Genomic DNA, 13,318 nt, shown 5'->3' with positions numbered 1-13,318 from the left:
AGAAAGTAGCTTTGCACCAATGGCTGCATATTTGGAGGAACTCTCTTTAAATTGTGTGCTTAGTCACAAAGTGAAGCTAAAAGCTGGCCCATGCTGGGGGCATGCTGACCTGAAGCATGATTAATGAATGCTGTACCGCTAATGGAGACATTCATTTAATTGTGACCTGTCATTCATTAGGAAAATCTTGGCTCATTCAAAACGCAGCTTCAATTACCATTTCTTTCAGATTGCTCTCAAATGCAGCCAAGGATTAATTCAGTAATATTATCAGACTTACACTGCTTTAGAAACTGCCGACACTGAGCAGGCTAGCACATAATCATCTCTCATGCTGGCCTCATTCTGTCCAAACAATGGATAATATGGTTATGAAACCTATTTAAAGGTTTCTCCATCACTCTCCCATCCCTGAACTATTCTTTAATGTATGGTGAAATTAAAAGAGATTAATAAGCAAGCCTTTGAAATATTTAAAATGGTTTTGAACTGGTCAATCACATGAGGAGGTCAGAGAACCTAGAAACTGTAGGCAGCTCGAGACGGGGAATCTGTCTCATGATGCTATTGGTAATCTCCAAGACATGCCAAGTCCCTCAAGCCCTTCATTCCATCATTTATACTACACTGTCCCTCCTAACCCAGTGCTCCTGTTGGATAAGATGGCAAGTTGCTGCACAAAAGCCCGAGAAAGCTCTGTAGGGAGGAGGAAGCGTAGTGAACAGTGAACACCTTCCTTCACTGCTGACTGCAAACTCCAGACAAACGTTTTCAGGACACGATGACAAGTCAAGGGTCAGAGTTTGACAACCACTGAAACATAGTTTGCGAAAAGCCCTGTTGAGGCAAGTGCTGCTCTAAAAATCAACACTGTGATTCTGTAGATTATAAAGGGGGAGGAGGTCTTGTGGCACAGTAGGTAGTATCCCTACCTCTGGGCTAGAAGCTCCAGGTTCAAGTCCTACTTCAGGACTTGATGGTCATGGAAGGTGTGTTCGTAATGTGGCCAAACAGGTTGTTCATCAGCCTGTAAATCCTTCCAATATGCCTGGCGGTAGGCAGTAAGGGTGGGAGAGTTTCCTGGTCAGCCATACTGCAGAAGACAACAGCAAACTACTGCAGTACTTTGCCAATCATAATCATGGACCAATCCAATGGAAGTCCATGGTCACCAAGGCATGGCACCTGGAGGAGGTTACAAAACTTTACCCCTCATATGTGGGCATTATAGAGGCTGTGGAAAAGATTCAAGCAGAGAGGCTGCAAACAAGAATGGGACCCTTTTTAAAACACCTTACTTAGATAGGCCGCATCTTTGTACTTTAGAGATGCATAGACTTAGGAGATCTGATGGAGGATTTAAATTCTGAAGGGGCGAGACAACACTAGCAGATCATTTCAGTTAAATAGGTTAGGGAGGACCAGGGTCATGCGTATAAATGACACAAGGGCGGAACTACGCCAGATGTATCTGAAGGTTCTTCTTTTCTCACAAGATAGTCGACTAAGCAAACAAGTTGCAAGCAACTTAACAAAAGAGAGCTGGAGCAGTTTCTGCTTGTGACAGATATCACAGAACACAAAAGCTCGGAGGAAGCCCGAGAATACGAATCATGGGCCTGAAATTTACCTTTGGCGGGAACAGCCGATTGGTGGGCACAGCCGATTGGTGGGCACAGCCGATTGGGGACACAGCTGATTGGCGGGCACAGCCGATTGGCAGGCACAGCCGATTGGTGGGCACAGCTGATTGGTGGGCACAGCTGATTGGCAGGCACAGCCGATTGTCGGGCACAGCTGATTGGCGGGCACAGCCGATTGGTGGGCCCGGGAGCAGTCGGGAAACAGACCACCGACTGCGATCGGCCCCCAACTGTGATTTCATGCTGGCTGGCCAGCGAGTGTGAAATGCTCAGCGCTGCCGGGGTGGGGGCAGGGAGAGGGTGGGAAATGCTGCCTCAGGGAGCTGCAGACCTGAAAATCATCAAATAAAGGTTTTAAAAGCTGAAAAAAATGTCCATGCATCACAATCAATCACCTGAAAATATAGGTGATAAAAATGCTGCCCGCAGATATTTATTTTTAAATTTTATTTCATAACAGAAACCTCATCCCGCCCTTGGATGATATTTGATGAGAAATGCAAAGTCCGCCCAGCCGATTCACCCATCGGCCAACCATAAGGTTGGAACGGCTACGAAAAATCGGAGACAATTGCACCTTTAATGGCCTTAACTGCCCTCTTAATTGTCGGCGGGTGCACTTGCGAATTTTGTGCGCGCCCACCGAGTGAAATATCATGCGAGTGTGCGATGACATCGGGACGCTCACCCAACGTCTTCTTGTGCCATTTTACGCCTGATCAGGTTGGGCGCCCGCCCTCGGGACCTAAATTTCAGCCCGTGGTAAACCTGGTCTCCTGGACTGGCTTTGACCGTCTAAGGGGATTATGGGCTATTTTCCAGAATTGTTCCTCCTAACTTGAGTCTGCTTCTCAAAAGTGACTGTTTTTTTGCCTCTTCCAGGCGATTAGCTTCCTGCTGGTGGGTGGGGTTGTTGTGAGACAATGTTTAAGAGGCATCATTGTGTGGGGTAGGCTGGACGGAGTTGGTCTTTCCCTTTCCAGGAAGGACAAAAGAGGATGTTCTGCATAGTCAGTTATGAGGACCTAGACACTAAATTAAGAGGCAGAGCCTCAAAGATCACAATCTCTGGAATATTACCTGAGCCACATGCAAATTGGCTTAGGATAAATCAGATTAGGGAGATGAATGTGTGGCTCAATGACTGGTGTGGGAGAAGTGGGTTCTGGTTCATGAGGCACTGGCACCAATACTGGGAAAAGTGGAATCTGTACCATTGGGACAGTCTACACCTGCACCGTGCTGGGACTTGTGTTCTTGTGAGCCACATAACTAGAGAAGTAGAGAGGGCTTTAAACTAAATAGTGGGGGCAAGGGATCCAATTTGGGAAGATGTAGTAAATCAAAGAGCAGAGACAAGACAAAAGAAAAAGGTATTATTACGGGAAATGACAAACAGACCGTGACAGGAAGGGATAGAGAGTATAAATGTAACAGTAAATCAACAGATGAAACCACAGGTTATAAAAAGAATAAAAAGATAAAATTAAAAGCTCTGTATCTGGATGCACGCAGCATTTGAAACAAACCAGATGAACTGAGAATGCAGTTAGAAATAAATAATTACAATTTGATAGCCATAACGGAGACATGGCTGCAGGAGGACATGGATACTGAAGGGTACAGGATATTTAGGAAGGACAGGAAGCAAGGAAAAGGTGGAGGGGTGGCTCTGTTAGTTAATGATGATATTAGCACAATAGAGAGGGATGACCTAAGTTTAGGAAACCAGGCTGTGGAAACAGTTTGGGTAGAGATGAGAAATGGTCAAGGGAAGAAGTCACTTGTGGGAGTTGTGTACAGGCCCCCTAACAATAACCACATGGTGGGGTTAAGCATAAAGGAAGAAATAATTGGAGCTTGTCAGAAAGGCCCTACGATAATCATGGGAGATTTTAATTTACATATAGACTGGAAAAGTCAGATGGGCAAAGATAGCTTAGATGAGGAGTACATTGAATGTTTTCAGGATAGTTTCTTAGAACAGCATGTTCTGGAACCAACCAGAGAGCAGGCTATTCTAGACCTGGTATTGTGCAATGAGATGGAAGTAATAAATGATCTCATAATGAAGGCGCCCCTAGGTGGCAGCTGCCATAATATGATTGAATTTTACATTCAGTTTGAGGGAGAGAGGAGTGGGTCTGAAACTAAGTTTTTAAACTTAAATAAGGGCAATTATGAGGGCTTGAAAGCTGAGCTGGTTAAAGTGAATTGGCAAATTAGGTTAAGGGATAGGTCAACAGAGATGCAGTGACTAATATTTAAGGCGGTATTTCAGAATGCACAGAATAGATACATTCCATTGAATAAGAAAAAGTCCAAGGGACAGACACACCATCCGTGGTTAACTAAAAAGCTGGAGAATTCATAATGGAAAATAAGGAGATGGCAGATGAATTGAACAGGTTTTTTGCACCAGTTTTCATTATAGAGGATACAAGTAACATTCCAGAAGCAGCTATAAACCGCCAAATGGAAGTGGGGAAGGAAATCAGGAAAATTACAGTCACCAGAGAAGTGGTACTGAGCAAATTGTTGGAGCTGTGGGCTGACAAGAGCTCGGGTCCTGATGGACTTCATCCTAGGGTCTTAAAGGAAGTGTCTAGTGAGATAGTTGATGCATTGGTTTTAATTTTCTGAAACTCCCTAGATTCAGGGAAGGTCCCATTAGATTGGAAGATAGCAAATGTAACTCCATTATTCAAAAAGTAGGGAGACAGAAAGTGGGAAGCTACAGGCCAGTTAGCTTCACATCTGTCGTAGGGAAAATGTTAGAAGCTATTATAAAAGAAGTTATAGCAGGGCACTTGGGTAAGCTCAAGGTCACCAAGCAGAGTTAACATGGTTTTGTGAAAGGGAAATCATGTTTACTTATCGGAGTTCTTTGAGGAAGTAACGTGTTGTGGATAAAGGGGGGTGGATGTACTGTACTTAGATTTCCATAAGGCATTTGATAAAGTGCCACATCAAAGGTTAATGTGAAAAGTAAAAGCTCATGGTATAGGGGGTAACATATTGGCATGGATAGAAGATTGGCTAGATAACAGGAAACAGAGGGTAGGCATAAATGGGTCTTTTTCAGGTTGGCAAGATGTAATGAGTGGTGTGCCACAGGGATCAGTGCTGAGCCCTCAACTGTTTACAATTTATATAAGTGACTTGGATAGAGGGATTTAAGGGATGGTTGCCAAATTTGCTGATGACACAAAGACAGGTAGGAAAGTAAGTTGTGAAGCAGACACAAGGAGGTTACAAAAAGATATTGCTAGGTTAAGTATGTGGGCAAAGATTTGGCAAATGGAATATAATGTGGGAAAATGTGAAATAGTCCATTTTGGCAGGAGGAATAAAAGAGAAGCATATCATCTAAATGGTGAAAGATTGCAGTGCTCTGAGGTGCAGAGGGATCTGGGTGTCCTAGTGCATGAACCACAAAAAGGCTAGTATGCAAGTACAGCAAGTAATTAGGAAAGCTAACAGAATATTATCATTTATTGCGAGGGGAATTGAATAGAAAAGTAGGGAGGTTTTACTTTAGTTGTACAGCGCACTAGTGAGACCACATTTGGAGTACTGTGTACAGTATTGGTCACCTATTCAAGGAAGGGTGTAAATGCTTTGGAAGCAGCTCAGAGAAGGTTTACTAGACTAATACCTGGAATGGATGGGTTGTCTTCTGAGGAAAGATTGGACAGACAAGGCTTGTATCCACTGGAGTTTAGAAGAGTAAGAGGCGACTTGATTGAAACATATAAAATCCTGAGGGGTCTTGACAGGGTGGATGAGGAAAGAATGTTTCCTCTTGTGGGTGAATCTAGAAATAGGGGGACACTGCTTAAAAACAGGATTGAGGAGAAATTTCTTTCACTCAGAGGGTCTTGAGTCTTTGGGACTCTCTTCCTGAAAAGGTGGTAGAAGTAGAATGTTTGAATACTTTTAAGGCAGAGGTGGATAGATTCTTGGTAAGCAAGGGGGTAATGGGTTACTGTGGGTAGGCGGGATGCAGATTTGAGGTTACTATCAGATCAGCCATGATCTTATTAAATGGCGGAGCAGGCTCGAGGGGCTGAATGTTCGCGTGTTCCTATGTTTCCATCATTTCCATGTAGGTTTAAAAACCAAAGGCCATTCAATAGTCAGAAGGGTTAAGCAGCAGAGTTGATACATTTGTGGAGTACAGCACAACTGTGCGTTGGTGATGAGGAGGTGGAGATGTACTGATTTATTACTGTGATTCATTGTAACATAGAAGTTTGAATAATTAAGAACTAAATCTGAAAATGAAAAACCCCCACTTTCTAAATCTCTGGATGGATGATGTACAGGACAGATTTTGATTATATGTATTAATATTTGGATCAGTAATTATTGTGTCAGCTTTTCCCAATATTTCTATCAGAACGCTGGAAAATCCAATAAATCTACCAAAATCACCTATAAATTTGTAATCTTAATGCTATCAGACTCGCTACGTCGACCATTTTAAGGCCTGTCCTGTGGGGATTTTAAACAAGACAGGATATAATTCTGCTCTAAGATCAAAGCAAAATACTGCGGATGCTGGAAATCTGAAACAGGTTCTGAAGAAGAGTCACACAGACTCGAAACATTAACTCTGTCTTTCCCTCCACAGATACTGTTGGACCTGCTGAGTTTATCCAGCATTTTCTGGGTTTTTTTCTTCTAACTCTGCTCCCTCTTTTTTACTTGCTACTTGGAGAAAAAAAAAGTAAGGAATCTCTAGTCATTCCTGCTTTGTACAGACGCCATAAATCACAGATTGAACACAAGGTTTGCAGTGGATCAGTGGGCTGAGCCTTTAGATTCAATTCACATACTCAATGTGAACGGTATGGTGGGATCCTTTTTACAGCAAAATAATGGTTGTGATTGAGAGTTTATAACCTTGTTGAAGATTGAAATCAGGTTTGGGAGAGGAACAGGACTATCATTCTCTGATAATAGAATGGTGGAAAGACCTGGGAAGGTAGATTATATAGTCAAGGTACGCGTTGCCAACCAAGCTAGCATTGAGGCCAAGTGAGTATGTTTAAAGTTCCAACGCTATCGTCAGGAAGGGGGTTGGTGTTTCACTGCTGCCTCAGAGGATGGACTAGAAAACAAGGAGAGTCGGTCAGGTCACTATGTCAGATCACTCTTAACTCCGCAGAGAAATAGGAAGTTGGTGAATTGCTACTACATTTTTGCAACTGTTCTTGGACAAACCACCTTTACAAAGCAGTTTGGGCACCATGTAAGTGCAGGGACTTCCAAAGCAGTGCACCCACGTGCATTCCCTGTGCCATACAAGCAGCAAGCTACAGGAGATGCTGGACCTGGGAACATTACAGCCATGTCAAAGCCCTTGGTCACTGCCAATAATGTTCCTGGGTCAAACATTGCGAGCTAAATGATTTGCTTTCATAGGGGAAATGTCAAAGACATCAAGCAGAAGCAGACTTTGCCAATTTTATCTAACAAAAGGTTAATGGAGGTGTCACTTGAGAAATAGAAACTTGTGTTTATTTTGTATCTTTCACAACCTCGGGATGTCCCAAGGTGCTTTACAGCCAATGCAGCAGCAACCAACTTGTGCACAGCAAGCTCCCACGAGCAGCAATGTGATAATTACTGGATAATCTGTTATTTTTCAATATTGATTGAGGGATAAATATTGACCAGGACCCAGGGATAACTCCCTTGCTTTTCTTTGACATCATGCCATGGAACCTTTGACATGTCCCGAAGAGGGCAGATGAGGCCTCAGTTTAATACCTCTGACAATGCCACACTCCCTCAGGACTGACTGGAGTGTCAGCCTGGGTTTGTGTTCATGTCCCTGGAATGTGATGTGAACCCACAACTTCTGACTCAGAAGCGAGAGGCCTACTCACTGAGTCGTGGCTGACACTTTGAGCAGAAACTCAATAGTGCTTGGCAGTTATTAACATTATCAAGGCTAGGCGACAGTGTCTGGTCAAATATTCACAATTCAGGATCTCCCAAAATAAACTCCATCCCTGGTATATAATCAGACACATTCTGTTTCGCATTGGAGGCGGTTCAGACGAGTTTTACTAGATTGATACTGGAATGAATGGGTTGTCTTATGAGGAAAGGTTGGACAGACTGGGCTTGTTTTCACTGGAGTTTAGAAGAGTGAGGGGTGATTTGATTGAAGTATACAAGATCCTGAATGGCCTTGACAAGGTGGATTTGGAAAAGGTGTTTCCTCTTGTGGGTGAGTCCAGAACTAGGGGGCACTGTTTTAAAATCAGGGGACGCCCTTTTAGGACAGAGATGAGGAGAAATTTATTCTTTCAGAGATTGAGCGAGTTCGCAACTCTGCCTCAGAAGGCGGTGGAGACGAGGTGATTGAATATTTTTAAGGTGGAGGTAGATAGATTCTTGTTAGGCAAGGGAATCAAAGGTTATCGGGGGTGAATGGGAATGTGGAATTCGAAACATAAACAGGTTAGCCATGATCTTATTGAATGACGGGGCAGACTGGAGGGGGCGAGTGGGTCACTTCTGCTCCTATTTCAAATGCTCGTACGTTTTCATCAGACAGTCGATTTGAAAATCCAATAAACCAAATCATAAGACCATAAGACATAGGAGCAGAAATTAGGCCATTCGGCCCATCGAGTCTGCTCCGCCATTCAATCATGGCTGATAAGTTTCTCAACCCCATTCTCCCACCTTCTCCCCGTAACCTTTGATCCCCTTACCAATCAAGAACCTATCTATCTCAGTCTTAAATACACTCAATGACCTGGCCTCCACAGCCTTCTGTGGCAATGAATTCCATAGATTCGCCACTCTCTGGCTAAAGAAGTTTCTCCTCATCTCTGTTCTAAAAGGTCTTCCCTTTACTCTGAGGCTGTGCCCTCGGGTCCTAGTCTCTCCTACTAATGGAAACATCTTCCCCACATCCACTCTATCCAGGCCTTTCAGTATTCTGTAAGTTTCAATCAGATCCCCCCCTCATCCTTCTAAACTCCATCGAGTATAGACCCAGAGTCCTCAAACGTTCCTCAAATCGTCAGCTTAAAACTCAAAATCGAAAGTTCAATTTGAAATTTCAAGAACCAGTTATGATTAGTTAGGCTCCCATATTGGCAAAGATCAAACGCCATTATTTGAAAGATAATTTACAAAGGATTAACCTCAGTCATTAAGACTGCAGCCTCATTACATCGTCCACTCCAGGAATTAAATGGAAGGATGTTCAATGTACAACTACTATGGAGCCTTGTACTTGTCCATCTTTCATAACTGCTGTACAGTCTAAACTCTCACCACACATTAAGATAACAATATTCCATTAAAGGAAGTGGGAGCATTAAAAGTTGTTGCAAAGTTGAAGCTGAATTTAGGGAAATGGTACATTCGGAGTTTAAACTAAAGCCAAAGCAGTGAGCAACCTCTAAAGGACATAGGTGCCACCTAGAGGAAGCAAAGGCCAACTGAGCAAGGCCACATCTACCAGGTTAAACTCGATGGGTAGAATTCTCCCCCCGTCGGGGAGGTTGTCCGGGGGCGGACCCGATTGGCACCCCCCATTGGGTCCACGCCGCCATTTTATGTGGGCGGGCTAATTAAGGCCTGCCCAGCGTGACGCGTGCCCGGAAGCGCTGTGCGCTCCCTGTATGGGTGGGGAAGGGGGTTCCCTGAGTTGGGAGCGCACTTTTTCACGCCCACATGTGCGCGAAGGAGTGCCGATATCTCCCTGAGGCACAGAGGTTCCTCAGGGAGATTTGTTTTAAGTTTTAACGGTTCAATAAAGTGTTGAAAATATTTTTACAACATGTCTCCCCTCCTGTGAAACTGTCACAAGAGCTGGGACACGTGCACTAATTTCAATAAAAATTTTTGAGAAAATTTAAAATCATTCATGAAACCTCATCCCGCCCGTGGATGAGGTTCCATGAAAAGTACGAAGGCTGCCTGGGCTCTTCGTCTGCCCGCTAACCTTAAGGTTGGACGGGCAGCTCCGTTAATTATCTTAATTGTTAGTTAAAGGGCCTTAATAGGGCTTTGACAGTTCGGCGGGTGGGCAGCCGACTTGGCTATGTGCCCGCCGAACTGGAAATCTAAATGCCGCGCGGTGACGTCGGGACACACGCCCGAGGTCGCCCCACGTCATTTTACACCATCGGTAAGCGGGCCCCGCCCCCGCTCACCGAGCCGAAGATTCTCCCCGACGTTTCGGCAGATGAAGTAAAGTTAAAAAAGGAAAGATTTTTCCTAATTTCCTGTGTTCTGATGGTCAAGTTGCACTGGGGTTAGAACCTATGATACAGAAGCTGATGCTTTGGCCAGAAGCATGGATGCTGCTCGATTGTGTCAGGAACAGATTTTAACTTGCACATTATTTAAACCAACTCTGCATCTACTCATGGATGTTCACAGCTGCTAGATGACTACGTGCGTGTGGACTGGGGTGTCTGGCATTAGTCAGATATCCTCCTTTTTACAGCAGCAGCTGCGCTAATTTAATTCCATTTCCATGGAATCTCGCGCACAGAATCATAAAATGAGGAGGCCATTTGGCCCCTCATGCCCATGCTGGCTCTCTAAGAGAGCTAGCTCCACTCCCCCACCTTTTCTACAGATCCCAGCAGATGTTCTTCCCTTCGGATGGTTATCCAATTCCCTTTTGAGAGCCACGATTGAGTCAACCTCCACCACACTCTCAGGCAGTGCGTTCCAGGTCCCAGCCACTTACTCTGTAAAAAGATTTCTCCTCGTGTTGCCTTCAGTTCTTTTGCTGTGCACCTTGAGTCAATGCCCCCTGATTCTAGACCTTCCTGCCAATGAGAACAGTGACTCTGCCCTTCTCTGGTGAGATCCACATGATTTCAGACATGCGCTGGCTGATCACTCCATTATAAACAAGCCAGGCTGGGTTTGATATGTGAAAGGACCATTCATGCCAGCCATTCACACACAATGCTAGTGATGGGACATCTCAGGTTGTAGGTTTCAAATTGTAGCTATCATTTTTAACCATCAATAGTTAATTCAATTGAGAAAAGGGATGATGTAAAGACATTTTTAGACACTGGAAGCTTCATTGTATCATTGCGTGTGTTTTTTTCTACTTTGTACAAAAAAAAGTGTAGAGTTTCTTGGGATGCGTCCTAGGCTTCCAGTCACATTAACTGACCTCAGCACATTCCAAAGCAAATGAAGTGCTTTTGAAGCGTAGTCACTGTTATAATGTAGGAAATGTGAAGTTGTGCACAGCAAGCTCTCACAAGCAGCATAACCAGATAATCTGTTTTCTCTTTGTGTTGGTGGTTCAGGGTTTTCGAATGGTGAGGACACCTTGGAAAACTCCGGAGTCCTCATCTAAAGAGTACGGTGGAATCTCTCATGTCCGCCTGAGAGGGTGGACGGGACTTAGCACCTTGTCCGAAAGTCTGACAGTGCAGCATTCCCTCAGTACTCCCTAGAGTGTCGGCCTGGATTACGTGCTCAAAAGTGGGCCTTGAACCCACAACCTTCGGACTCAGAGACTTGTAACTGAGCCACAGCTGACAAGGAGGGCAGAAGAAAAATAATTTGTATAAATGCTGGTGACGGGCCTCACGATCCCCAAAAATAGGGCAGGATTTTACACGTCAGCGAGCGGGGGCGGGGCCCGCTCACCGACACGTAAAATGACGCGCGGTGACATCGGGGGGGTGAACTCCTGACGTCACCGCGCCCCATTTACATTTTCAGGAAGGCGGGAACGCAGCGAAATCCTTAAGGTTGGCGGCTGGCCAGGAGCACCGGCAGGAACTAGAGAAAACATGAAACCTCATCCACGGGCGGGAGGAGGTTTCATGTAGGCTTTAAAAAATTTTAATAAAGGTTTTGCAAAAATTATGGCCATGTCCCAACTCATGTGAGGGGACATGTTAGGGAAATTTTATTTTTCTATTCTTATCATTTTTACATTTACAGCCGATCTCCCTGAGGCTGCACTTAGCCTCAGGGAGACGAGTGCGCTCTTTCGTGGGCCTTAATTGGCCCGCCCACGTAAAATGGCGATGTGCCTCCAATCGGGGGCGCCAATCGGAAGTGCGTCTGTACGCGCCTGCCCATCAACTTCCCCCTCTCCCGACGGAGGGAAAATTCAGCCCATAGTTGTGTGAATAAATGATATAGTGTAGCTGGATATAGTAAAGGAACATCTGGAGGGATGAAGTATCTCTTCCACTCTATTAAATCGAGACGAGAGGACAAGTAGGACTAAGTTATAATTCTGGTGTAAAAGCAATGCCAGAGTTAAAGAATTAATGATTATTTGGCTCCTGTTTCTCTTGCCTGTTTTACAGTACTTACCAAGTGTTTCAGCTGCTGGCTTAATCTGTAGGTCAATTTTATGCTCCACTCCAGCCTGCAATTAAATCAACATAGAAATTTAATTAAAAAAAACACAGAAACCCAACGTGAATTCAGTGACGTTTTGTTTGTTCTCAGTGAAGTGTGGAGTTATCTGGAAATGTTTCGAACAGGCAGGAGAATATGCTACCCATGCACAATGTGCTGAGCTTTCTCTCACTGGGACCAAGATAAACCAATCAAGCTCGAGAGTGAACAGTCTGGGCCTTAATTCATCACAGGCCCCTCAGCAGCAGGGCTCATTAGTCAGACTGACAGAACAAGGGCCATCAAACAGCAGAGCACAACAGCACCAGCTTGCAGCTATCCACATAACTAATGATTCACCGGCAACAACTAACCTCCCAAATCCACCTTGCTGCAGAGAGGAAAAGGAAACAAAAGCAGATTGTTAGACACCAAGTACATTGGGTCCTTGACACCTTTATTCACATGAGGACTGTGAACAGGATTACCTGAGCTGCCCTAGGCAATTGCAACTGGATTTTTAAGTAAATGGTAGTAAGTTTCAGGCCTTTAAAAATACTCCAACATCTCACCAACACACAGAGCTATAATATGTTGCTCAGGAATCATTTCCAACGATAGGCAGAGTAGCGATTAAACACCTGGCTCAAACTTGAATTGGTATAATTATAAGAATCAGGACAACCTTTTCTCCAGTAGACTGTACAGCTTTCATTTCACCAGAGTGAAGTCATGGGCTTAAAAACTGGGCCATGCGGCAACCATTTTACAGGCGCTACTCAGCCTACTAAGAGGTCCAATTGACGGGCAAAAAAAGCAGTGCATGTTCCTGGTTGAACGAGCGCTGGCCACTGACAAGGTTAAACAAGAGGCATCCTTTACCTGCTCCTGAAGCAGATGTTAAGCCCCATACTTACATATGCAAAGGGCCTAACATCTGCTCAAGGTCCCCGCTCCAGCGTTGGCTTGTCCTGAGGCTGCTGGAGCCATTATAAGAAACCAAACCAAGTTGCAACAAAGGCAAATAACTTCAATAAATGCAGGAGGGCTACTCCAGATCTTACATTAAAAGATCGGACTGCTGCTTCTGACAGCATCTGTCAGCGACCCCGCCCACCCCACCCTGGATCATGGACTCCAGGCTGCTCTCCATCCTTGACCCTTGAACTCTGAACTCCAGCGCTGACCACATCCCCCCAGCCCTGATGTCAACTATCCTTCCCAACAGTCCACCTGAATTTCTAGATCATCAACTTTGAACCAAAGAATGAGAGCAAATAATCAGGAAGAGAGTTAAGGGAAGGAGA

General features: G+C 44.6%; 1 protein-coding gene across 1 annotated transcript in view; it reads right to left on the bottom strand.

Moving 5' to 3' along the window:
• The window catches only part of LOC144668603 (catechol O-methyltransferase domain-containing protein 1-like), a 53,914-nt gene that overhangs the window by 6,170 nt on the left and 34,426 nt on the right, over positions 1-13,318 (bottom strand). Inside the window, exon 5 of the mRNA XM_078530781.1 lies at positions 11,985-12,039. Coding sequence (XP_078386907.1) covers positions 11,985-12,039 — 55 coding nt within the window. The remainder of the gene's footprint in view (positions 1-11,984; positions 12,040-13,318) is intronic.

The sequence above is a fragment of the Cetorhinus maximus genome, chromosome 27 (assembly GCF_964194155.1).
Source record: "Cetorhinus maximus chromosome 27, sCetMax3.hap1.1, whole genome shotgun sequence".
NCBI lineage: Eukaryota > Metazoa > Chordata > Chondrichthyes > Lamniformes > Cetorhinidae > Cetorhinus > Cetorhinus maximus.
The sequence above is the reverse complement of the archived record's forward strand: the minus strand, read 5'-3'. Positions and strand labels throughout refer to the sequence as shown.